Consider the following 26,728-nt stretch of genomic DNA (forward strand, 5'->3'; position numbering starts at 1 on the left):
AGAGACTTTGAATTAGTTTGAGAGAGCTCTAAAGAGATTTTGTTATTTGTGTGTCATATTTTGAGTATGTTGACACTTTGTGATCTCTTTTTCATATAATAAACTTATCTCATACTACTTGTGGATGTAGGCTATTGCTAAACCACATAAATTCTTGGTATTATTTACTTAAAAATCTTTTTAAAACTCATAATATTTCAATCATTCTTGTATGGGTGTGCTATCCGAAGACCTTTCCCGCAACAAAACTACCATTAGAGCTAAGTTTCATTACCTAGGCATTTGAATTTGTTCTTTAGAGCCAAGAGTCGCTATTTAGGTGTTTGGATTTTTGCTACCTAGGTAGGATATATTCTTCGCATCCAAAGTTCACTACTTAGGCATTTAGATTTATTCTCTTGGGATATTTTGTTGATTGGTTCGTAAGTCTGATTATTGGGAAGACATATGTTAGGTGAGTCCTTTACAAAGCGTTTAGTACTTAGGACAACGGTTTCTAACGCCGAATTTGTAGAGACATTTGATGGAACAACTGAACAAACAACTTCTGCAATTGTCAATGCAAATTTATGGATGTCTTGATCCAACAAGAGTTGAATAGTGCTTTTGAAAATCGAACTAAAGGGGTATGTTAGATAAAGATGGGGATAGATTAATAGACAAGACTAATAGCACAAACTTTGGGTGCATTTGGCATTTAGTGGCGCATTTTGAGGTAGTTTAGGGTTATTTGCACTTTGTTTTTTGTTGGACGTTGATTTTATTTTGGCATTTGATGCACTTTTGGCTTGAGAGAAGCCTTTCCAAGGTCACCAATGTAGAGATTCTTAAAGAATGTATTTTTTGTTGCTTGATCCATGCCAAGGTGGAAAGAGGAATTTGACGAACTATGGTTAAATTGGCATTATCCATGCCAAGGTCACATTTTTTTTTTTTTTTTTAAAAGAAAAACATTGTTTATAATTTGATACAAAATAGTTATGTAACTAGAAATATAGCGTTTGGGGGTTAGGAAGGAGTTTGTTGGGTTTGATGCTTTGATGACCCACGGGCAGAAAGGCAATTAGTATGACTTAGGATTAACTTTAGATAATGGAGTCACTAAAACTCAAACCTGGGAGGATGATTGTCCTTTTCACTTTTAAGACATTCAAAGTTTGTTAGTCTTTGGTTAATGGTGACGCTAATGACCTTGATGTATTAGTTTTTGGTCTTGATCTTAGTCGGTGACATCACTTTTCAGTTTCTTATCCCCTAATTTTAGTTAAGTAAAGCAACCGAAAAAAAAAAAAAAGAAGAGAGAAAAAGAAGAAGCATGTATCAGTGAGAGGCAAAAGCACAAAGAGAAGCCACCTGCACCTACTTTATTTTTATCTACTCCTCATAGTGATTTATTCTGACAATTATTATTTATTTATTTTTTGTGGTGAGAGTTTTAAGTCATAGAGTTTGCTCTTAATGATAGTTTTTTATCATCAGACCAAGACACCAATCGATTTTTGGTGTAAGTAGGGATTGAACTCTAGATTTCTTATTTAATTATTACAGATTTTACCAGTTGAACTAACTAAAATCCACTTATTTTGACATTTTGATCAAAGAAAACCTTCATATAATCATGATATTTCTTTTTTAGAATTTGTTTCCATAGCAATGAGTTTCTTAATCTCAAGCAAAAATGGGAAAAAGAAAAGTTTCTTGAGATAGGGAGTAAATTATTTCATCTCTTTACGCACACATCATGTATTAATTGGAGTAGTAATTGAAAAGCCGTTAAAAACAATGTTTTTGGCATTCACCCAATAAAGTACTACTACTACATTTTTAGAGCAACCTAATATGACTTCTCATTTATTTCATTTAATATAATTTTAGAATAGAACAGCATTTTACAGTAGGCTGACATAATATTTTGTAATTTATTAGCGATATTTTTTTATAATAAGGTTGTTACCATAAGAATAGGAGGGGTTTGATTTGGAAATGTAAGTTGAAGATAGTTTCAATTTATGACGTTCGTTGTTGATAATTGTCATTTATTATTAGACCAAGACACTAATTGATTAGTAGATGGAGATTAAATTCATCACAGATCTTTTATACGACGACAAAAGACCTTACCAACTAATTTAAAAATGCAAGTTGAACTACAATACAATACTATTTAAGAATTATTTGAACTTTTTTTTGGGGCAAGAATTATAAGGTTCTTGATTGACTAAAGAGGTGAATGTTAATCATGTATTCATGGGTAATTTTCTTATGCTAATAATAATACTACCTTATAATTATTGGTATTGTAAGTTATTAATGCTTGATGATAGGAAAAAGATCAAATGGAGACGTTGGACTTTTAAACCCAAAACTTTAAAACGGCTATATTTTCTCCTAAATACTCTCCTAAAAAAAATCTGGAAAAGTCCGGTGTCGTTTGCGTAACGTCTCTCTGAAGATTCATAGAATCACAACCCCCTCTCTATCTTTTTCATTTACCTTTACCATTACCATGACTTGCAACTTGCTCGTGTACCGTGCAACAAAAAATGAAAAACCCCGCAGACTCGCTCCCACGTCACCACAAACCCACCAACGCACTTCACTCTCATTACAAAACTACCTTACCTACTCCACGTTGCCTTTTTATCACGCGAGTATCCAATCCCTTATAAATTGCGCGAGTAGGATTTTCATATGGCAAACAATTTAGAAACCCAAATTAAAAAAAAAGAAAAAAAAAATTTAGTTGAACTTTCCAGCCCCAGTCTTAGTGCGACAGTTATGTTCTCAAATCTAGCCTAAACGTCTCCCCTTTCTCTTTTTGTGTCTCTTTCACTCTCTCGCCGGCGAGTCGTAACGGTTATATTTCCGGTCAAATTTGTTGGAGAAATCACGATAAAGCCACTCTTTCACTCTTGGACACTCTAAAAAGAACTGAGAATTTTAGCTCTTTATTCTCTCTCTCTCTCTCTGAGTCTTTTTTGGAAACTCGCTCAGAGCTTTTACTACTTGGCTCTCTAAGCCAAGCTTTTGGAGGTTTTTAGGGCTAAGAAATGAGATTGGAATTGATTTGCGGATATTAACAATGGTAGCTGCTGTGTCGACGGCGACGGCGGCGTTGAATTCCAAAACGACGCCGCGAGGTGGGCCACGGCCACAGCAACAGCAACAGCAACAGCCACGCCAAAACCCTACACGGCGGCCGCTCTTGCCTTCTGAGTCCGGCAATGCCATCGCTCCTCCTCGCCGTCCGAAATCTCGGGAAGTTACTTCTCGCTACATGTCCTCCTCTTCCTCTTCTTCTACTACTACAACAACTACTGCTACGAGTTTGAATAATTCTCGGCGATGTCCGTCGCCGTTGGTTTCGAGGACGGCGGCGGCTTCGACGGCTACGATTACGCCGATGCCGTCGGTCACCAAGCGGTCTCAGTCGGTGGAGCGGAGGCGTGCGGTCACTCCTCGCCCGAATTCTCTCGATTTGAGAATCGGAACCGGCAATGGCGAAGTCTCCGCGGCTCAGAAGCTCTTGTTCACTTCGACAAGAAGCTTATCGGTTTCGTTTCAGGGAGAGTCGTTCTCGCTCCAGGTCAGCAAGGCTAAGCCGGCGCCGTCGCCGAATGTAAGAAAAGGTACGCCGGAGAGGAGGAAGGTTACCACCACGACGGCGACGACTCCGGCGAGAGGTTCTGATCAGACGGAGAATTCGAAGCCGGCGATGGATCAGCAGCGCTGGCCTGCGAGGTTACGGCAAGCGAATTGTATGACTCGGAGCTTGGATTGCACTGACGAGAAGATAAAGCTCAGTGGATCAAGTGGTGTGGTTAGAGCATTGCAAAATTCAATGCTAGACCCTAGGGCTTCGTTTGATGGAAGATTGAGCTCAATTGAACTCGCTGCTGTTGAAGGCAATTCAACTATTGGATCGGAGACACAGTCCGATCCTATTGCTTCCGATACTGAAAGTGGTTCTTCTGGTAGTACTTCTGGAGCACAAGACTGTAACGGTGGTGGTTTAGAAGGACAGCGTGGAAATCGCGGTATAATGGTTCCGGCAAGGTTTTGGTCAGATACTAATAACCGTTTGAAGCGCCAACCGGAGCCGTGCTCGCCGTTGGCGAAGAATGTAGGAGCCAAAGCTGTTACTCCTAAGCTAATTGCGCCGAAGAAGTTATCAATTGATAATCCAGTATCGTCTCCTCATGGAGTTGTGAATAGCAGGGGAAACTTGTCTCCAATCCGAGGAGCATTGCGCCCTGCTTCACCGAGTAAGCCTGGGACGTCGTCCCCTTTGAGGGGTATGAGCCCTTCTCGAATGAGGAATGCGGTGGTGTCAGCTACACCGATTGGTAATTTGAGTAATACGCCGTCTATTTTAAGTTTTGCTGCTGATGTTCGGAGAGGGAAGATTGGGGACAACCGTATAGTTGATGCACATTTGTTGAGGCTCTTGCATAATCGGTTTTTGCAATGGCGTTTCGTGAATGCTCGGGCTGATGCTGCCCTTTATGCGCAGAAGTTGAATGCGGAGGTAAATGTCCTGGACTTGATCCTGACTATGTTGCTCTGTTACTACTTTGTTCGTGCAATGTCTTATTTATTTATTTGTTTATGGTATTTCCTTACTTGAAAAGTATACTGTTGCATTGAATTCATGGAAAGTATAGAAAGTAATGCAATGTCATTTTATTGAGGGAGAAAGGATGAAGTATGAAGCTGGATGGATCAGATAATGGTGATGTGTCATTGGATTTGGCCACATTACAAACTTTTCTTCCTAAATGGATGCGTATCCATTATATTCCTTATAGAGTTTAAGTCAAGTGCAAGTTACTGGATTCTGGTCTGTTCTCTGTTGGATAAAAAGATGTGAATGGAAGTGGATGAATAAAGTGGGTTGAGAAGAAAAGGAATGTGTTCTCATGCAATACTTTGCACGGAACCAACAGTGAGCATGCTAGGGTGGAGAGTTTGGTAGAGGAAAGAGAGGTAAAAGGTCAAAAAGGTTGAATTTCTAGGAGGGAGAGGGTAGTTTATAAGGGGAAGTTGCTGTAAGGGATAGTTCAAATGTGGAGGTCAATGGTTTGATGCAGTTTGTGGAACCTGCTGGAGGCAAAGATGTAGGCTATCTGGCTTAAAAAGAACAATCTTAATACTTTTGTAAACACCCATCTATGGTTTATTTATCTTAGTGCGATGACAAGTGCTGTCCACCAGAAGTGACATGTTGCATTTGAGTTCGGGAATCAGCCTTAAAAAAAAAAAAGATAAGGTAGTTATGTTGCCTGCCTACTATGACCTCTCCCAGACCTCGTAAAATGTGAGCTTTGTGCATTCGGAACTATCATTTTTTTTTAAAAAATAAATAAAATATTAATGATCATTGTGTAGTTTTATTCCAAATTCTTGGAAGTTTATGATAGGGAAGATCTAGGGTGTTCAGTTTGGTCAATTTTTAGGGGGGGGGGGTATTTCAGGCCGACCGCAATGGTTGTTTTAGAAACCATGCACTGAGACTGGTTGATCAAGATGGAGCCTGCATCTAATTGGTTTGGATTGGTTCAGTCAGTGTTATGATTTTGGCCAAATCACAAATAAACACAGAGAAAGGGAGAGGGGTTGTTTGTCGGTGTGGGGCTGTACTGACAACAGATTAGAGATAATCAGCTAGAGAGAGGAAGATACAGGCCTTACCAAGGTTGCCGATGTGGGGTTGTTGACAGTAGGACAGCGAAGGGGTGACCGCAGGTTGAGGAGGCTGACTGTGTCTTTGGGGTGTGAGGGTTGAGAGGAGTGGCTAATGTTTGGAGAGAGAGAGAGAGAGATAGAGATGAAAATGTTAGGGTTTGGGTGGATTTGTTTAATTGTTTCAGTTTTTACTTCTTTGATAGGATTTGGTGCTTCTGAAGGTGTATCCTCTTTGTGTGTGTGTATATACATAGTATTTAAAATAATATATAAAATACAGTAGTGACTCGGTTGATTTTGGTGTGGTTAGGTCTAGCTTTTACTTAAACCACGTCTGCAACCGCACTGAAGATCTCAGTTTTCTTTTCAACAAAACTGATTGGAGTAAAAATTGGCCAAACCAGTCTGGGTTGGTCAGATCATTTGGTCCACCAGGTTTTTTATTTTTATTTTTATTTTTGTTGTTGTTGTGTGTGCAGCCCTTAGATAGACTTTCTTTTTAGGCTTTCAATTAAGAAAGACTAAAAGAGAATTTGTAGGCTTTTGAGTGAGTAGAAATAGAGTTGAGGGGTGGTAAGACTTGATGGTCAAGAGATAGTAAAGAGTAAGAGCTTTCAATATCATGAATCACTAATTTATAAAGATGGAGAGATTGAAGAAGATGTGAATTACAGGATAAGAGGATGGTGGATGAAGTGGAGAGGTGCATTAGGAATTTTGTTTTATCGTAGAATATCTACTTAAGTTAAAGTGAAAATTTTATAAGATTGCTATATGACCAACTATGCTCTATTATATTTGAATGTTGGGCTATTAAGAAGCAACATATTCATAAAGTGAATGTAGATAAGAAGGAGTAAGTTGAGGAAATCCATTTAAAAGATAGGATCAGCCCCTATTGATGAAAGGATGAGGGGGAGTTGCTTGAGATGGTTTGGTCATGTTCAGAGGAGAGCAATTAATGCACTAGTAAGAAAGAGTAAGTTGATCTAAGTTGAGAGAACAAAAAAAAAGGTAGAAAAAGACTAACAATTAAGAAAGCAATAGAGAGAATGACTTTAGATAAAATGGAACAAAGGAAAAGAATACTTGTGACCAACCCTAACTCAATCTCAACACCAAAGTACTTAAACCCTAACTCAATGAATTATAGAGAGAGAGAGAGAGAAACGCACTGCCAAAGGTGTTGTTGGCCATGCAGAGGAAAGAGAGGCCATCGGATCGAAGTATGTGAAAGATGTACGTGTCCTGAGAGAAACAGAGTCTCGAATCAGCCTCCGACGGCAGCTTCTCCAAGATCCGCCTCGCCACCGTGCCTGTATTCCCCGTCACCGCGCTGAACTCCGCCAGCACCACCGTCCCTCGAGCCACCACAGCGTACAGTATAGCCATCTCGCTCTCTCTCTCTCTCTCTCTCTCTCTGAGATTCAGAGAGCGATCAATCTCTCTGTGACTGTGTGTCTCTGACTCTGAACTCTGATTGGTTGAATTTCAAGGTCTCGAAGACACAGCAATTGGGATTCTACAACTAATATTATATTATATATATTAATTAGTTTAGATTAATATAATAACTAAATTAAGGATGTGAAATTGTAAAAGAGAGGAGGGAAAGGATAGAAAGAAGGGAAGTTGAGAGATGAAAGTGAAAGCCTAACTAATTTGTTGAGGATCCATAGCCAACCCCAAAATTTTGGGGATAAGGCTTTGTTGTTGTTTGTTGTTAATGCACTCATCTTTAGTAGTCCCCGCAGGGGGAGGGATGCTGCTATGTTTTATAGTTAGTAACTTAGTATTTGGGTTGAACATTTAGTTAAGAAAGAATGAGGGGGTTTGTTAGCGGTGCACCTCAGAGAGGTATGTAATCTCATTTTCTGCAAAGGGAGTCCTAAAAAGGCGAAAGGAAAAGTTCAAAGTTGGCAATGAATCCCAAAACTTTCAGGAATTGAGTTTAAAACATAGCACCATCTTGTTTAAGGTGGCATATATGGAGAGAGAGGAATAGGTGGACTTTTGAAGGGTCTTTTACAGAGACTCAGATGTCAGTTTGTTGGGTCAATTTTCTATTGGTTACTCCCACCAAATATATATGATTTCATTGATTCTTTGTAATTGTAACTTGACTAAGGGAACCTTTGGGTATATAACCAGTATATGCCATTGATTTCCAATGTGTCCTTGTACACTTTGTTTCATGAAATAATTATTATTCCTTATTGAAGGAAAAAAATTCCTGCTTTTGGGTGCCCTTATTTTCTGCAATGATGTGTGATCTCATGGGATGGGTTGCTGATGCACTCCTTTCAGCTGCAAACTGCTCGGTAGTTGTCCTTCCTTCATCATATCTCAGATTGCTTTTGGGATACATTTCTAGTTGAAGGGAGATTAACTTTAGCTGCAAATTGCTTAGTGCGTGCTGTTCCGTTGCAATATATTAGGTTGGTTTTGTATTTCAATTAAAGGTAAAGTTGATATCCGGGTTTAAAGTAAAGAGAGATGAAATCGAGGGAATCAAAGAAAGACTAGAAGTTAGTTTGTGGACCATGGGAGGTTTATGTTAGCCTTTTGGCTGAAATTTTTTTCTCAGTGGATGCCTGTCCTTTTTCATTTTTCATATTGCATTTGAGATTTCACTTTTGCTGTGGAGATGGTGTGTTTTTTTAATTGGGCAATCTGTAAGAGAGTTAACTGTTTGCAGGAGAGCATGATTGTCAAAAGTTCAAATGCTGTTCCTTATAGAAGTGTAGCCTTTATCAGAAAGACAAAAGCCCAATATTTAAATTAAGATTATAGAGATTGATTCATCAGAGGATTGACTGCAGGACTCAGGAATTATGGTTCATCAATCCTCTTAGGTGTAAGCATATCACTAACTTCTGTTCTGAATGTTGATTTGGAAAAGAAAGATGTCTGGTATGTGATTGAAAATACTGAATTTCTTCAACCTCAATTATTATGTTATCAATGGTGGACTGACTTACTGATCTCAGAAGTTTGTTAAGCATTCAAGTTCAAATAATTAATTTTAACTGAATCAACAGAACTCAGAAGCACTTTGTGGTATTTGAGTCATTTAGAAAGTAGCCATTGTTGATGAAACCAAACGTCTGACTCATCAGTAGTAGTTCCTTAAAATTGGTGCTTCCTTCGAGCTGGTGAGTCTCATCTTGGTCTTAGATGAAGGCAAAATAATTTTGTCCCCAACTAACATCTAAATGGAGAGCTTTATTTCAGGATATTTCGTAGTGATCACTAACAACTCTTGTGGGTGCAAATTAGTTCCCCAAAATGCTTGCTATTAAATTGTTTGTTCCAGATGGATGCGTATTGCACCATGTAACTGTTAATCTCACTACCACTATCTTGATATTGTCTCCCATGTTGTGTTCCTCTTAATTAGATGATGCCCAACAGTCCAAGCTATTTAAGATTTCTAAACATGAATGGTTGTATCTTGATGAGGACATAACTGCGTGCTGAGGTTGTCAATACTTTGTTCATGTGAGAGTGCATATTTATTTTGTTTCACTTGCCACTTTTTTGGTGTTTCAGATGTTATGCTTTTAGTTCTTCAGTTCAACATATTAAGTTATTTCATTGCATAAATGTTTATTTGTCGCAGAGAAGCCTTTATAATGCATGGGTAACTAGCTCAAAACTACGTGAGTCTGTTAGAGCCAAAAGAACAGAGTTACAACTGTTGAAGCAAAATTTGAAGCTAACTTCCATCCTGAAGGGGCAAGTAAGATTTGTAGCTACACTTTTTTTATCTATATAATGGACTGTTAAATTTGCATTTAAATCTTTCATTGCTTAAGAGCATCATCATCGTCATTTTACTACTGAAACTTATTTGGGTTATCCATGTTTTGCATTATTGTTTGTAAATAATTCAATTTTTAGATATGAGTATGTTCTTAAAAGGTTCTTTTTGTGCTAGGATTTTAGAACCCTCCCCGTTTTTCAACCTTTTTCTCCTTTCCATAAATCCTCTTGGAAAATAGACCATGAGGTTCTGAACTGTAAAATAAAATTTGAATAATTGCCAGATGAACCAAGCTAGCTACATCTAACATTTTGGCCTATGGTACAGGTAATTTTGTCTTGGGTCAATGGCTTGAATTCCATTATGTAATTTATGTCTGCTTAAAAAATTATAACGCTAGCCTACTCTTTAGATTTTTTTCTATCTTCTTGATGTCACAAATATATTGAGATGCATGCATGCTTGTGCATAAAAGGGTTTGTTGCTATCGCTTGCTGTCTAATGTTGAATTTTATTCTAATTGTGTTCAACAAATGCAGATGACTTATTTGGAAGAGTGGCCTCTTACGGACCGGGATTACTCCAGCTCTTTGTCAGGGGCTACTGAAGCTTTGAGGGCTAGCACTCTTCGCCTTCCTGTTGTTGGTGGGGCAAAGGTAAGCATTAACATCTCCGCTTCCCAAAAATTGGCACATTTGTGGCAGAATAAATTTTAATTTGGTTCTTTTGTTGCTACAGGCTGATATCCAAAATGTGAAGGATGCCATTTGTTCAGCTGTTGATGTTATGCAGGCTATGGCATCCTCAATCTGTTTATTATCATCAAAGGTATCTTTTTTTAATCCCAAGTTGTTCTATTGTTGTTTCATCTAACTTCATTTTTTTAAAAAGGGATTTAATATGCAGAAATTTGGGAACACTGTAGTTTTGTATCTTATAAATGGAGCATAAGCTTGTGCATTAGGTGGTTTGCAAGGTTGTGGTTGGTGAAAAGAGTAGCAGATCATTCTATACTGACAATCTCTATAAGCTAACTTTATAGAATATTTCATTTGTAACTTGAAATAGGGGGTTATAAAATGATCTGTTGCTTTCCAAGTAGTGGCATTCGTCAGATGTCCATGGCCTTGGATGTGAGCACAGATCATGTTGTCCGTGGAATTTCCTTCATTTGTTGAGAGATAATTGATTTATTCCTGTCTTTTGGTCAACTTGGATTCTTGTATCAGCAGAGGTTGAGGCCGTTTTCTTCTGTGAGTGGATGCTATCACCCTTGAGGTCATATAGAGATGTTGACTTCCAATTAAAATCCTATTTCTTACTTTGTTGTGGGTGTTTCAACTTTTCTGCTTTTTTGTTAATGGAACCTCCACTTTCCTTTTCATAGACCTTCAGTCTTTTCCTTCCATTCCTTCCCTGCCCTGTGTCTCCCCCAACACACCCTCTCTTTTTTATCCCCTTGCCCCTGTGGGGAAGAAACAATGTTCTGAAATTAAACTAGAAAATCCATCTGTCTTTTTATTATTTTACTTGGTTATATCATTTTGATTTTACACTTCAAATAGGGACACCTCCTGTAAAGGTAACAGCCAAATTGGAGTTATTTTAATCCATATATGATGTTGTATGTCAGTTTATGTTTTATTGGCCACATTATCTGCATGCTGGTATATTGCTTTTATGCTCGCAACAAACTCACATATGCAGTTATATGTTTTGCTCATGCATAAATATGATTTAATCTTCTTAGTGTATTTAATTTATTTAAATCAATCTAAATTTCAGTATATATACACAACCACACTTTTACAACCATTGAAAACATGAACAAATTTAAGATGATGAAGTTAAAAAACACTGTCAATTTCTGTTTGTGTGTGTGCATACATTATAACTGCTATTTTTGCATAGTGTATGCATCTAGTGATGTCGGTAGTAAATTCACGAGCATGCTTGCACACATGCATTATTCACAGCTGTATTTTTTTTATTTGCTCTGTCACGCACAAGTATTTCAGTTTTAATTTTTTTTGGGTTTAAACTGTGAACAATACACCATGTTATCAAATTTAACATTTGATCTTTTTCAATGGCATTTTCCCCATAAAAGTACCCTACATCATTCAATCTTTACAAGTTATTTGTGTCATGTCTGAGGTTAACTGACTATTTCTCTACCATTATTAGTATTGGTCCTTGACTTGTTACAAAAATTAAGAAAAAAAAAGCAAAAAACAACGTCTGAATTTGGGTCAAAACCAACCTAATCCCATGTACTTCTAAATTTGAAATTATAAACCCCTGAATTTGATAAATCCTCAAATCACTCCTGTTAATGTAATGAATGGAAAATACTACACATGCATTGCTTGTGATAGAATTTCAATAATAAAACATTTGTAATTAAAATTACTTTTAAAACTCTTTATTTATTTTTTCTTTTTCCTTTTTCTCTTCATCGGTGGCACTATGGCCCAATCACCAACAAACCCCTGTTGCATGGTACCAATGCTAACAACCATGTCCAAATCCTAGAATATATATAAAGAAAAAATAAAACTTAAAAACAATTGGCTAGATGGGTGCAAAACTGGTGGCGAGGTGGGTGAAATAAGTGATGAGGTGGGTCGGGTTTTGGATCCCTGATCCAAATCTGTGGTTCTTAGGTTTATCCATTTTCACACTGCTTTCTGATACAAATCCGTGGTCCTCTGATTGCTGTAAGTCCCCATTATTGTTGCACTGTCTCAGACTAGAGGGAGAAGAAACAGAAAATAAATAAAGAGTTTTAAAACGGATTTTTAATTAAAATTCTATCACTTACATTAACAAAACAGTAATAGGTGTGATTTTAATCCAAAGATCAAAGGGTTTTTTTTTTTTTTTTTTTTTTTTTTTTTTTTCATTTTTCAGAAAAAAATTATTAGTATTGATCCCTGTATGTTCTTCAAATGTTTTCCACGGTAGATGATTTTGGGATATTGAATTATACTTTGTTTAGGCTGCTACTTTTTCATTTTTGCTTTTAAAAGCAATTACACTATCATTCATCTTCTCTACTATAGATGGCAAAAGATTTCCATAGTCTAGCAATCGCATTTATGTTTTTTGTGAATTGTTGACCTCCATTAGCACAGTATTATCTTGCATATCCTAACACTGTAGAGTCTCATATGCGAAAGACATGCAGCAAACACCAATTAGATATAACTGCACTTAATCCCGGCTCAAATAAACTCTAATCAATGAGATATCTAGATCCTGTTAAGCTCCATCTTTATTCTCATTTGATTTGATAGAAGATGATTTCATTTCACAATCCAAGTGTACTTCAAATTATTCTCTATCCAAAGAAGTGTTTTACCCCCTCCTTTTTTTGGGTTGGCTATCCTTTTATGATTCGTTCTACACAACCACACATGGCTATCCTTTTTGTATGATTTCTTTCACTCACACACACACACCAGCACAAACATATATGCAAGTTCTTAGTCCATCTTGCATTGTTAAAGTAGCCACTTGTTTTCCAATCTTTAGCTTATTTGTCCCTTATGCATGAAATTATTTGTTATTTATAGGTTGGGAATGTGAACTCTTTGGTAGCTGAACTCTCAAAGTTAAGTGTGAAAGAGCGTGCTTTGCTTGATCACTGCAAAGATCTCCTGTCAACAAATGCAGCCATGCAGGTAATTGTTCTATTCAACAATTATCAAGTAATTGGGACGGAAGAGTCAATGCAACTAAGATGTCTGTTCCCACACATAATGCCTGGAAACAGGGCAGCAACTGTATACCGAACATTCCCAGAACATGGCATATGTCCCTAGCCGTTATTGTTGTGCGAATAGCCATTCCCTTTCCTCTTCCCTAAAAGTGAAATAAAAGTAAAAATGTATAATTCTAATTTTGTAATTCAGTAATAGTTGGCATCCTAGGTTCCTAGTGTGTGTGTTTTTTTTTTTCATTGAATAACAACATTTCTGATTTGAAATTTTAATTATGGCCAGGTGACAGAGTGTAGCTTGAGAACACATATTGTACAACTAAAGCACGTACCGCCGAGCTGACAATGAAAGTGTAAAGCTCATATCATTTCACTGCCTACGTTAATAGCTAACAATATCCGATGACCCCCGAGGTAATAAGAGATTTATGTTTGGTTGTGGCTTCAGAAGAGTGCTAATTTGGCCTTCGTTGAAATACATAAAAAGTAGTTGTATGATGTAATTTCGATTAGTAGATGGCAGGAAATTGACGTTCATAATATCAAAAATTAGATTGATTGTATACAGGTGTTTTTCTTATAGGCCTGAGGAATGTATATGTAAATATGTGTAATGACGGTTCCATGTTTCCTTTTATTCAATAGTTGATTAAGTTCTTATTCATGCCTCTTCCTATTCTGTGTATTTGATTAGTTTTAATCTTTTGAAACATCTTGCATGTCTACGTTTGTGTGATGATCACCACGCCCCAATAAACAAACTGATATGTTTTTTTTTTGCTACTGTAAGTTGAGGGAACTTTGTCCCTGGATTCGAACCTTGAATGAAAATTTGAAATATATCAAATTTTTGGTGGAAAAAGTATATCAATTTGTTCAACGAGCTGTGTGCGTTATTTACATGTGTTAACTTATACAATAACCAAAGGCTACTAATTTCTTTTGTAATTTGCTAACAATATTAATATATGCTACTAGTAACAACGTGGTATGCCTTTTTTTTGTAAGGTGGTATGCTAAAACTAATACAAATTTTACCATATAAAAATGGCGAAAATGCACTTTTGGTCCCTACATTTTGGGCCTATTCTCAATTTGGTCCTTAAATTGATTTAGCTCCTAAGTCAGTCCCTGATTTTTAAAAATCGTTTTTAAAATAGTCCTTACCGTTAACCCAGTGACAGAAAATGCTGAGTTGGCAAACGGCGTGTCCTATTTGCTGACATGGCGCTGACATGAATATTAAAATATTATTAAAAATGCCACGTCAGCATCTATGTCAGCGTTTTAGTGACAAGTCAGCACTTTAATTAATAAAAAAATTAAAATAATTTAAAAAAATTAAATTGAAAAAATTCAAAATCAAAAACAAAAATTGTTTTTCGGAAGAACATTGTTCTTCTTCGTTCTTCTTCTTCCCAAGACATGAACTTCATGCTTCATGTTCTTCCCCAAATCAAACCCAATAAATCCAAGAAACCCATAAACATCTAGCAAATCAAACCCAATAAATCAAACTCATAAACCACCCAATAAATCTAAGAAATCAAACCCATAAACATCCAGTAAATCAAACCCAATAAATCCAAGAAATCAAACCCATAAACCTCTAGTAAATCAAACCCAATAAATCCAAGAAATAAATATACAAATCCACATAAAAAAAAAAAAAAAAACCCACAAACACGAATCCAAACTCACCGAGACAACTCCATCTCCGAAACACAAACATGGCCACACCAATCTGCACCTCCAATACCGACCACCCACCCTACGGAAACCCAGAAAAAAGCGGCGAACTCGATCTCCACGGCCACTCCCTCCTCTTCCCTGACTCACCAACTCGCTCCGAACCCGAGTCCGAACTCATCCTCCGCTTCGAACCGCTCATCGTCGCCGTGGAGTGCAAAGACCTCACCTTGGCTCAGTCGCTGGTCTCCACGGTGAGGTCGGCCAGGTTCAGAGAATCCGGCATAACTAACGCGAACAACAAACGCGTGATCGTCGTGATCCGCTGCTCGATCCGGCTGGAGGTTCCGTTGGGGACCATCGAGTCCGTCATAGTCTCATCGGAGTTCATTCGGTACCTCGTCCGCGTGACCAACAAGAAAATGGAAGAGATAGAGAAAGAGAGGATCTGAAAAAAAAAAAAAAAAAAGGAAACGAAAAGAAGAAAGTAACAGACACAAACATAGAGAAAGAGAGAAGCTAAAAAGTTTTTTTTTTTTTTTTTGTTTATGATTTTGAATTTTTTCAGTTTAATTTTTTAAATTTTTTATTTTTTATTAATTAAAGTGCTGACTTGTCACTAAAACGCTGACATAGATGCTGACGTGACATTTTTAATAATATTTTAATATCCATGTCAGCGCCATGTCAGCAAATAGGACACGCCGTTTGCCACCTCAGCATTTTCTGTCACTGGATTAACGGTAGGGACTATTTTAAAAACGATTTTTAAAAATCAGGGACTGACTTAGGAGCTAAATCAATTTAAGGACCAAATTGAGAATAGGCCCAAAATGTAGGGATCAAAAGTGCATTTTCGCCTATAAAAATTACAATTTAATATAGTAAGAATGTGATTGGTGCATAAAAGAAAAGGGTTTGGAGGTGTAGTGGGGGATGGGATTGAGTTCTATGTTAATATAAAAGAAAAAGGTACCAAAAAATGTCTATTTTTTTTCACAGATGACAAACTATTTGGCTTGAATTTAGATGATTGTTTTCATGACTCAAAATTCAAAATTTTGGACGTAGACAATAGCAAATGAAAACAGACACTCAAGCCATGCATATGCTCAAACATCATTTTCTTCTTCACTATTTCTCTCTACCATACTGATTTCTTTTCTCCCTCTCCTCTTGGTTTTTCTTTTTCTTTTTTCTTCAAGCTGGGTTCTTTCATTTGCTTCTCTTTTTTTTTTTTTTTTTTTCTTCTTCAAGGCTGGCTTCTTTCATTTTTTTTTTTTTTTTTCCTTCTTCACTCTGGTTTCTTTTCTCAGCTTCTTATTATTCTTTTTCTTCCCGCGATAATGGCAGAAGGCTTCAATTTCAGTTGTAATTTGCATTTTAAGCGGGTTAAGTTGTGCTTTTTGGGCTTAGAGTTGTGGATTTTGTGGGATAATTTTTTCTGGTATTTTTTTATTTATTTTTATTTTCATTATATATATGTAAAAAGAATTTACTGTGATGTTAAAGGTGTTGTGGATCGGCTATAATAGATGGTTTTGATTTTTGGTGATTTGTACGGTAGTGGATGCAATTATTTATTGGAGTGTACTTGTAGTGGATGAGAACTGCACCTTTTGCCGTGGGACCACCCCAATTATTTCGTTGGTTTCAATCCTCAGAATCCATTAAAATCTACGTAAATAAGAACTTTGTCATACAGAAGGAAACAATTAATTTTTTTTTTTTTTTGAGAAACAAACAAACACACGGAAAAGAAATAATTATTTATTAGAGTGCATTTCTAGTGGATGAGAACTGCATCTTTTGCCGTGGGACCATCCCAATTATTTCGTTGGTTTCAATCCTCAGAATCCATTAGAATCTACGTAAATAGGAACTTTGTCTTACAGAAGTAAACAACTAATTTTTTTTTTTTTTTAAGAAACAAACAAACACACAGAGAAGAAGCCATTATTTATTGGAGTGATAGAGCATTTTAAACATATATTTTTAATTTTTAAACAATATTACATGTATTTTTATATACTTTTTTATTTACACATATTTTTAAAAAAATACAAATAATATTACTTAAACTCCTCTACTAAACTTTTATTATTTGTGTTAGTATTGTTTTAATAATTTTTTTAAGGTTTGGTACTTGAATAGATACGGCCCCGTATCAAAATCCATGCAACACACACACGTCAAAAGTTCCATGAAACCCAAACAAAATTAACATTCAGACAAACAACATGCGCATGTTGTTTATGCTTGAATTCCTTAATCAAGATTTTGAAAACCTTATTACATCCATTGGTGCACATAGTTCGTGACTTTATGTTAATCCTTAAATTAAGAATGTTTGATGGAGATTTTAAATGATTGTGAGTTGACAGTAAATTAAGGATTGAAAGATCGAGTTTTATCATTAGTATTTTTATGTAACTGTAATCCAATGAAGGAAGGAGGCTCCATTTGTGTAGGACCCACAGCATACAATAAGATTCGATTACGTGGGAGTGGAATCTTTTCTTCTTTTGTCTTTGGGGGATTTTTTTTTTTGGGCAGGGGTTATTTAGTTTCAATTTCAATAGTTGAAATTGAAAGTTGCAACCATCCATTTAATATTGAAAGTCGCAATTCACCTGATGTGGATCCCACACTCACCCACCTTACATGAGTATGAAATATCTTCCTAAAAAGATGAATAGTGGGCCAACATCATCATCTTCGTCGTCACTTAATTGACTCGTCACCATGCAAGGTTGTACTAAATGTAACACCCAAGATGTTCTTTTTTGGATAACCGGTCAGGAACTCTTATTAAACTCAATAAAACTAAATAAACGTAAAGTAAACAACTTATACCCCCATTTTTGCTTGACATGGGCTTTGGAGAATCTTATACCCCTATATGTTAAAAGAATCAATCCAGCGCAGATGAAATGACATAAAATAAAAGAATGAAAAAGTAAATATATTTTTGGTTAACGTACAAAATGAATGTCAGGCACGCACGTTGCCCGTTTGCACTCAAATTATATTACACTCACGCGCCACAAACTCCTCGTCACATTCTTTCTTCTACTATATATTACACTCAACTCTCTGTCTCTCTGTCATTCTACTTCATTCTGCACTCCTCTTTTCCATTGTACTTCAGTTACACACACACTCAGACTCAATGAGTTGTAACGGGTGCTTGGCTCTTGGACGAAATTGTGATGAGACCTGTGTCTTGAGGTCGGGCCTGCTATGGATCAAGTCAGCCAATGCACAAGTCACGGGGTACTGTTCCTTAGCAACTTCTATGGAACGAACCACTTCATTGCTCGCCTCTCCGCCGTCCAGGACACGCAAAGAGCAGGTATATACATACATTTATATATATATATATATATCTATATCTATGCTCCACTATCGGCCTGAGCAGAATCCTTCTAGGGGACTCAGCAAGTAGAAAATATATAAATAAATCTGTACAACTTAATTTAGGTTTGAGGGAGTAAGAATGGGGGAGGGATGAGGATGGCTAATTGGATCAGTTGTAGAAGAAGTAGTAGAAGAAGATGACATGGTTTGACGCGGGTCTATTGCTCTAAAACCAACATGAGAGAATAATAAGAGTTTGTGTTTTGATTTGCTTCCTTGAAAACATTCCAGGAGCTGTTGCTCTGGTACAAAAGAGAGAGAATAATAAGAGTTTGTGCTTTTTTTTATTTTTTTTTTTTGGGGGGCAACATAAGAGCTTGTGTTTTTGGTTATTTTCTTGAAAATATTTTACGTAAAATATTTTCAAGAAAATAACCAAAAACACAAGCTCTTATGTTGCCCCCCAAAAAAAAAATAAAAAAAAAAGACACAAACTCTTATTATTCTCTCTCTTTTGTACAGAGCAACAGCTCCTGGAATGTTTTAAGGAAGCAAATCAAAACACAAACTCTTATTATTCTCTCATTTGGTTTTAGAGCAATAGACCCGCGTCAAACCATGTCATCTTCTTCTACTACTTCTTCTACAACTGATCCAATTAGCCATCCTCATCCCTCCCCCATTCTTACTCCCTCAAACCTAAATTAAGTTGTACAGATTTATTTATATATTTTCTACTTGCTGAGTCCCTAGAAGGATTCTGCTCAGGCCGATAGTGGAGCATAGATATAGAATATATATATATATATAAATGTATGTATATACCTGCTCTTTGCGTGTCCTGGACGGCGGAGAGGCGAGCAATGAAGTGGTTCGTTCCATAGAAGTTGCTAAGGAACAGTACCCCGTTGACTTGTGCATTGGCTGACTTGATCCATAGCAGGCCCGACCTCAAGACACAGGTCTCATCACAATTTCGTCCAAGAGCCAAGCACCCGTTACAACTCATTGAGTCTGAGTGTGTGTGTAACTGAAGTACAATGGAAAAGAGGAGTGCAGAATGAAGTAGAATGACAGAGAGACAGAGAGTTGAGTGTAATATATAGTAGAAGAAAGAATGTGACGAGGAGTTTGTGGCGCGTGAGTGTAATATAATTTGAGTGCAAACGGGCAACGTGCGTGCCTGACATTCATTTTGTACGTTAACCAAAAATATATTTACTTTTTCATTCTTTTATTTTATGTCATTTCATCTGCGCTGGATTGATTCTTTTAACATATAGGGGTATAAGATTCTCCAAAGCCCATGTCAAGCAAAAATGGGGTTATAAGATTCTCCAAAGCCCATCTCTGTGAAAAGGAATGCGAGCCCATGTCATCATATGACAAATTCTAGAAAATTTCTACAGGTAATATGCATTATTTTTACTTTAGCAAAAATTAGATAAAGTTAGTTATGTGATACCTTTATCTTAGGATAATTTATAACCAATATAAATAAATAAAAAGGAAAAATCTTAGATAAATTTTTTTATTACACTACATAATTTTCTTCAATTAAATTCAAATGTATGAATGTATTGACTAATAATGTACAAACAATATTATCTTTCTTAAGTATAATTAAATTCAATGTAATTATATGCATGTTTGAATTTAATTAGAGAACCTAATATATAGTAGTAATAAAAGAATTACACTTCAGTTTTACCATTCTACTTTTTTATTCAATGTTAGAAAAACATCTTTGATTTAGGATGATTTTGTTTTCTAGTCATCTTAAAAAAATTTAAATGTTGTTGTCGATTTTAATATTTTTTTTGGAATATACAGTGATCTACTAATGAAATAAAGCAGGGCCATAATAGATTTTAAAAAAAATTAAATTAAATTAAATTATTTATTATTATTATTATTATTTTTGTAAAATAAGAGATCCTGTTAGATTACTTCTTTGTGGTATTCACTATGGAGTTGAGTTAGCTTAGAAAAGTGCACACAGAGAAGTTCATTAAAAAATCAGCTCTACATTATTGGTGTGCAAAGGCATGGGTTGCATATGTAGTGGGAGAAATTGACACTATTTTGATGACCATCAAATTTTAAGCTTTATATATTTTTAGCAAGCTATGTTGCCAATTAGCATCCTAAGAGAGCTAGTGGAATCTCATAGTCACGCTCAGGAATCTATCCCTTGCTTTGACTGGTTAGCCAATAATAGCCTCAATAACAACAAGTCTTTGTCAAATACAAGAAAAAAAAAATCATTGAAGAATGGATTTTGAGCTTGTCAACTTTTCAGCATTCAATTTTGTAGTGTTTTTGTAGAGAGAAATTAGGTTGCTTTGTTTTTACCATTAAAAAAAAAAAAAAAAAAAAGAGGTTGCTTTCATGCACCACTCTCTGCAAGGAGCACAAATGGCCTTATTAGCAATCACTACCAAACCTCTTAATCACTATTTTCACATCACTCAAAGCATCCCAATCACCCTAAAAAAATTCCAGGCACCATGGAACACTTCCGGATTCAACTCTAAAAACTTTATCCATCAAAGTTCTAACACATCATCCTTCAAGATCATTATCTCAATCTCATCATGATGTTGAAGTATTTAAGTCATTTTCAGGAGTCTTCCATCCACAACGTCCAAAGGCACCTGGTCACACATCACAAATCAACATCTCTTTGAGTTACAAGTTTTCTCACGACTACGGAGACGTACAAATTTTTAGTGTTAGAACATAAATTGATGTTGATGATGAATTCAAAAGAGAATCAATAACAATTTGAAAATTCAACAATTTAATTTGAAAACTGTTGAAATATGCATGTATAGTATTACTCTAATAATAATAGTAATACTGTCAATAATGTAGGATTCATTTTAATCCAATTCATCGAAAATAGACAAGACATGCATTCATAATGTTAGAGAAAGAGATGTTGTGTAAAATTACTCGAAGATGGTTTCAAAGCATTGTTCCTCAAGTTTCAAGATAGAATGAATGTGGGCTAGTTTATGGCTCCTAGAAAACGTACCAATTTTTAGTGGCATAAGTTTTTATTAGTCGTACTTAACATATGTATTATTTTATTGGTTGAAAACTGCAGGTTTTTGGAGAAAGCAACTATCATTGACAACATTGATGCATCAAGTGAAAGTAGAAATCCTTGGAGGCTATGCTCACTAAATCAGGTTTTCGGTGTAGTTGTGACCAATATTTCGACCTATTTCACCAAGCAAGGTAGTACAATGATCCGATCAATAGGACCCCACTTTCAGATTCCAGCAGCATCACTTCAAACCTTTGTTGGCATCACTATCATGATCACTGTTCCATTGTATGACAGAGTTTTGGTCCCAATTACAAGAAAATTCTCTTGACACCATTCAGGTATCACTTTGCTACAAAGGGTTGGCATTGGTCTATGTATATCATTGCTAACTATGGTTGTGGCAGCTCTAGTAGAGGCTAAAAGGGTTAGCATTGCAAAACAATATGACCTTGTTGACAAGTATAAAGAAATTGTTCCAATGAGTGCATGGTGGTTACTTCCACAATACAAAGTGGCTTGGATGATATGTTCACATTTGTTGGGCTCTAAGAATTGTTCTATGATCAAATGCCAGAGTCATTGAGAAGCTTGGGAGCGGCAGCATATATTAGTTTTTTAGGAGTTGGAAGCTTCATTAGCAGTGCTATTATATCTATTGTGCAGGCAATTAGCTCAAGTTGTGGTGAAAAATGGCTTGGTAACAATCTTCATCATGCACACATTGATTACTTCTATTGGTTGCTAGCAGGGTTGAGCTTCTTGAACTTGTGTGTATACATATGGATTGCTATGCGTTATATGTACAAAAAACTTGAAGGGGATGAAATGCTTGCATAAAAGTAGTATATATTTACTACAAGAAATTTGGTTATTTTCAATGGTTGAAACCGTTGAAAAAAGTACTAAAAACCGTTGAAAATACTATTTTTGACGGTTAAAGTAACCGTCAAGAACCGCCATTAAAAACTATGTTGAAAAAAATTTTCTACGGCCTATGCAATCATCGAAAAAAATGTTACACTTTTATCAACGGTTAATAAACGTCGAAGTATTATTAAAAGCCGTTGAAACATAAACACATAAAGATGCTAATTATTTTTTTTACATGTACTCAACCATCGATAAAGGGTATCTTGAGATAAATTTCAACGGTTTGTAAATGTTGAAATAAATATTTTCTTTAAAATGAATAAATTTGGACTCACTTTTTACATTGATCAAAATTTAATAACCTAATTCAAAATATAATGTAAACACAATTGTGCAATTCCTAATTAAATTTACAACAACCAATCAACTACTCTTTTAACACAATAAAAAAAACTGTACAAATACAATGGATAATTAGAGTTGAAAATATTTTTTTTATCAGTAATTTGAATTGAATATATAGAAGTCAACCTTTCGAAACCCATGCCCGTATCAACATGCTTAGCAGGAAGGGGTTTTAAAGAACCATCACTTTCCCTATTAAACAGCCAAAAAAATCAAAATCAAACAAGAGTAAATAATAAATCAAATTCATTCTTAGGCCACATAGAAGAAGAATAATAATAATAATATACATAAATACAGTAAGGAGTCTTTTGAAGAAGAAGTACACAAATTATATCAGGAATGTTAAATGGAAATCCACAAGACATGTAGAAACAACAGCTACTGCAACAAAATCATATTTCTTGATACTTATTATAAAATAAAAAATCATATTTAATAACACAAGCCCATTCGAGAAACCACAGCTATGTTTAAGCAAGAACAATTATCAAAGCATGACTGAGCTTTGATACTTTACTCATAATATAGTGCGCAGCAATACTTTAGGCATAGACAAGTGTGCAGAAATATTGCAAGGACACCCCATTCGAGAGAGTGTTAATACCCTTTCTTGCAAGAATGTTATCTTCTATTGTATGAAGTACTGTTCTAAAATAAGAGAATCCAAAGTACAAATTTGGGCATAAATTTCATTATTAAGCATCAAACTTATAAAAACTTGTAGCATTTATGCAATAGATGAAATCAATTCAAAGAGCCAGAGAAAAAATGGTTATTTCCCAGAGAAATATATCAAACATAAAATTTCACAATATAAAACATACTTGCATTCAGTTACATATACAATTGCAAATTCATACATCCAAAAATCAATAACTATAGAGAAAGAAAACAACTAAACAAAGCAATATAACTGTATTTACAGTTCAAATTATCTTTTGTATTTGGTATTATTGCTCCAGTTATCTTTTGTATTTAGTATTTTTTCTTCTTTGAGCAACCATAGATGACAATGAACTAAGTTGCTAAATGCTCATTAACAAATAAGGTTAAGAACGTTCCATATGCAAATAACTACAAGTCAATAAACATGAATTAAAACAAACCAAAACTATAAAACTATTGCTTTCACCAATCACCATCACAGCATGAGAACAAAAGGACACAGAGTAGACAGAGGAAACCATGACATTGGGGATGAAAGGGACCGTCTAGGATGCTAGAGTGGGTGACAGTGGGTTCACATGAATTTCTTTCTACCAAGGACTCAAAAGGGTACAGTAAAGTGTGAAGACTATGCTGAGGCCTGAGTGCCTTAAAGTTGGGTTTGGGGTACACAATCAATGACATATATAAAGGTTTTTGATTCCCATTCCTTTCGTTTGTCAGCAGCAACAATGAAAAATTACCAACATCCCCTTCACGAGAGAACGACCATTTCCAACTCTCCTTGTTTTTTTGTGCTCTACAAAGGCTGATTGTACTTAAAGAGAAAAGCCAAAAGTCTGAAGCGAAGCTTCCAAAGATGTGATTAAATGCGTTCGCTAGATGGTACTATGATTATGGGGAGTTTCCCAATACCACGGCCTGACAAATATAGTGGGAAAATGACTAGTGCACGTGCCCACAAAGTTGTGTGTAACAGATTTTTAAACTTGAAATCTATACAAAAAAGACAAAAAAAAAAGAGAGGACTAAACGTGGTCTTATTATTACGGTTTGAAACAAAATGCAAGTCAATTAAATATGAATGGTAACTAGTTGGTTTTTGATACTTTTTAATCAAAATCTAACTTCTATTTCTAGTATAATTTAACTTGCACATCCAAACAAGCATTCAATTAAGAAAAGTACTAGCAACTCATCCAAAAAAGCCCGACTGTCCCATCAGGAAAGAACTATACAATAATGCATGTATTAGCAGTTCCCTTAGCATTAACTAGCCTAAGCACACTTCTGGAAAGGAAAAATGTAAAAAGGGGCAATATATGTCAGCAAAATATACAAAATACCCTCAGTTTTAAATCAGGGAAAAAGCAAGGTCGCTTTGGTTTTCATTTTATCCTTCTGAATGCAAACTACATGAAAGGTATTAAACCTGTCCCCATTAATGCTGCAATCATGACTGATCACAAATTCTTTATCAAGCAGTTCAGGGCATTTTCTTTTCATTACACCTGTGTGTGGGTGTGACTGTGTGTGTACCTGTGAGGGTTGGTGAGGGGGCTGCAATAAGATCTATATGAAAGGTACTAAAGAAGAGATTGTAATAATCACTTACATCAATCCCCAGAACTTTCTTTACGCCATCCATATGGTGCAAGCCACATACTATTTCCCTGATCACTGTGTTCAGGCCAGGACAGAGACCCCCACACGTCACAATACAAGCATGAACATCGTCTGACTCAAAATACACCTGAACAACATTGAACAACAGACATCAATGACCATAGATAAAAATATGTTGAAAAAACTCAAGTTTGTTGTAGTGATTGGCTGCATACCTTGATGGATCAATGATATGAGACTATGGGGCCTTAGCTGTTTGGTGTGTTGTTTCTATCAACATAAATTAATAAATAAATGAATTTCATTCTTAATTAAATTATGCCTTAATTATTGAAATTGTACAAATGTTGTATTTCAACCCAAATTGTACAAATGTTGTATTTCAACCCAAATTGTACAAATGTTCCATAAGACTGCCCAAAATCGATCTTATTTTATTTTATTAATTTCATTTTTATCCTGGGTTTCGATTGATGGTTTACCTTGATGGTGATTTGTTTTGTTTTTGGTTTTTCAAAATTTTGGTTTGTAGATTGATGATGATTCTGAAAAATGTGACCCTCACAATGATCAAATCAGTACATAAATCTTTAATACACATCCCTTCAATTGACTTAAGGGCCGTTTGGATGGAGGGAAGGAGGGGGAGTGGAGGGAGATAGAGTAGGGTTAGCTGTAAATAAACTAATTTTGAGTTAAATTTACTCTACTCTCCCTCTTTTCCCCTCAATCCAAATGGACCTTAAGGGCAGCTGACCATGTTTTTAATTCTATTGGACTTGTCTCATATGTCTGCATATTAGAGCAGCTGACTTAAAACACATCCTTTCAATTGACATTTGTAAATAACTAACATGCATGCCGCTTAGTTTTAAGGTGGCTGGGGCTACTGCCTTGACACACATTCCCTCTACTAGTGTAAAGGGACGACTAGTTCTCAAGTCTACTGCAAGTGTTAGGTTGATTTCCGGCAAAAGAAAAAACCTCTCTCCCATGCAAGCTCTATGCCTTGTAATTTTTACTTTTCACTTCTCATCTCCACCAGTTTTCTGACCTAAGCATCGACGTTTGCATGACCTCTTCCTTTCAGGTGCTCTTGGTTGGTTTAAGGAACAAGAGATATGCCTTGTTCACTCAGGAGGTTCCATCACAATTTGGCTGGAGTCAAAATATTTATTACAGTTTCATTATGTCCCCCCAATTTCACCACCCTCTCCGTTTTTGTATGAAATTCTAAGCAATGTTTTCAATGCATGCTTTGGTATACGCGAGTGACATTAAAGAATATATATTTGTTCAGTAGATGCTTGGTAAAGTGACATTACAGCATTACATTAATTGCTGCACAAGTAGATCCATGCTAAAGTACCCAAATGCCCACTGTGAGAATATTCACCTACAAAACAAAAGGACCCAAAGTACCATGGAGAAGCATGTCATTAGTCCAACTGTCCAAGTCCTTTATCTTTGCACCAACTTTCGTGGAGAGCTAGCACTGTAGTCCGTGACATCAGGAAATGATAGATAATGGCCTTGAAGATACCAGTTACTACAAAAAAGTTGTTTTTTTTTTCAAGGGTCAAAACCCTTGAAATATGTATGAAAAGCACTCAGAAGAAAAATGTTGAAGGCCTTCGCGACCCTCAAAACAGAAATTTCGAAGCCTTACATGACCCTTGAAACAATTGCTTTTTCTTTATGGAGATTGGCGACCCTTAAAAAGTTTAAAAATAAATAAAAGTATAATAACCTTTTTTTTAAGGGTCTCCCAATCTTCAAAATAAGCTTTTTCTCTTAAAAAAAAAAATTAAAACAATGCACATAAATTTTAAAGAACCATATATTACTAAATCTGTATTATACTAAAACACAAATA

The 26,728-nt window shown here is 35.8% G+C and overlaps 1 protein-coding gene and 1 pseudogene across 1 annotated transcript; both read left to right on the forward strand.

Annotated features, from left to right (window-relative positions):
* Positions 1-2,614: 2,614 nt before the first annotated feature.
* On the forward strand, positions 2,615-13,839 carry LOC111998438 (QWRF motif-containing protein 2). Its single transcript, XM_024030529.2, has 6 exons — positions 2,615-4,528; positions 9,308-9,427; positions 9,991-10,107; positions 10,190-10,279; positions 13,030-13,137; positions 13,459-13,839. The coding sequence occupies exons 1-6, from the start codon at positions 3,083-3,085 to the stop codon at positions 13,516-13,518; spliced, it is 1,941 nt and encodes a 646-aa protein (XP_023886297.1). The 5' UTR covers positions 2,615-3,082; the 3' UTR covers positions 13,519-13,839.
* A 1,066-nt stretch (positions 13,840-14,905) lies between these two features.
* Positions 14,906-22,119, forward strand: LOC111998418 (protein NRT1/ PTR FAMILY 5.4-like; annotated as a pseudogene).
* The last annotated feature ends 4,609 nt before the right edge of the window (positions 22,120-26,728 follow it).

This window comes from Quercus suber, unplaced genomic scaffold (genome assembly GCF_002906115.3).
Source record: "Quercus suber isolate HL8 unplaced genomic scaffold, Cork oak 2.0 scaffold_226, whole genome shotgun sequence".
NCBI classification, from domain to species: domain Eukaryota; kingdom Viridiplantae; phylum Streptophyta; class Magnoliopsida; order Fagales; family Fagaceae; genus Quercus; species Quercus suber.

Bases quoted from the DNA above. Each gene is read 5' to 3' on its own strand.
- LOC111998438 (XM_024030529.2), top strand. From the start codon at position 3,083: ATGGTAGCTGCTGTGTCGACGGCGACGGCGGCGTTGAATTCCAAAACG. The intron at 10,108-10,189 runs GTAAGCATTAAC...TTGTTGCTACAG, and splicing joins CTGTTGTTGGTGGGGCAAAG to GCTGATATCCAAAATGTGAA. The intron at 10,280-13,029 runs GTATCTTTTTTT...TGTTATTTATAG, and splicing joins TCTGTTTATTATCATCAAAG to GTTGGGAATGTGAACTCTTT.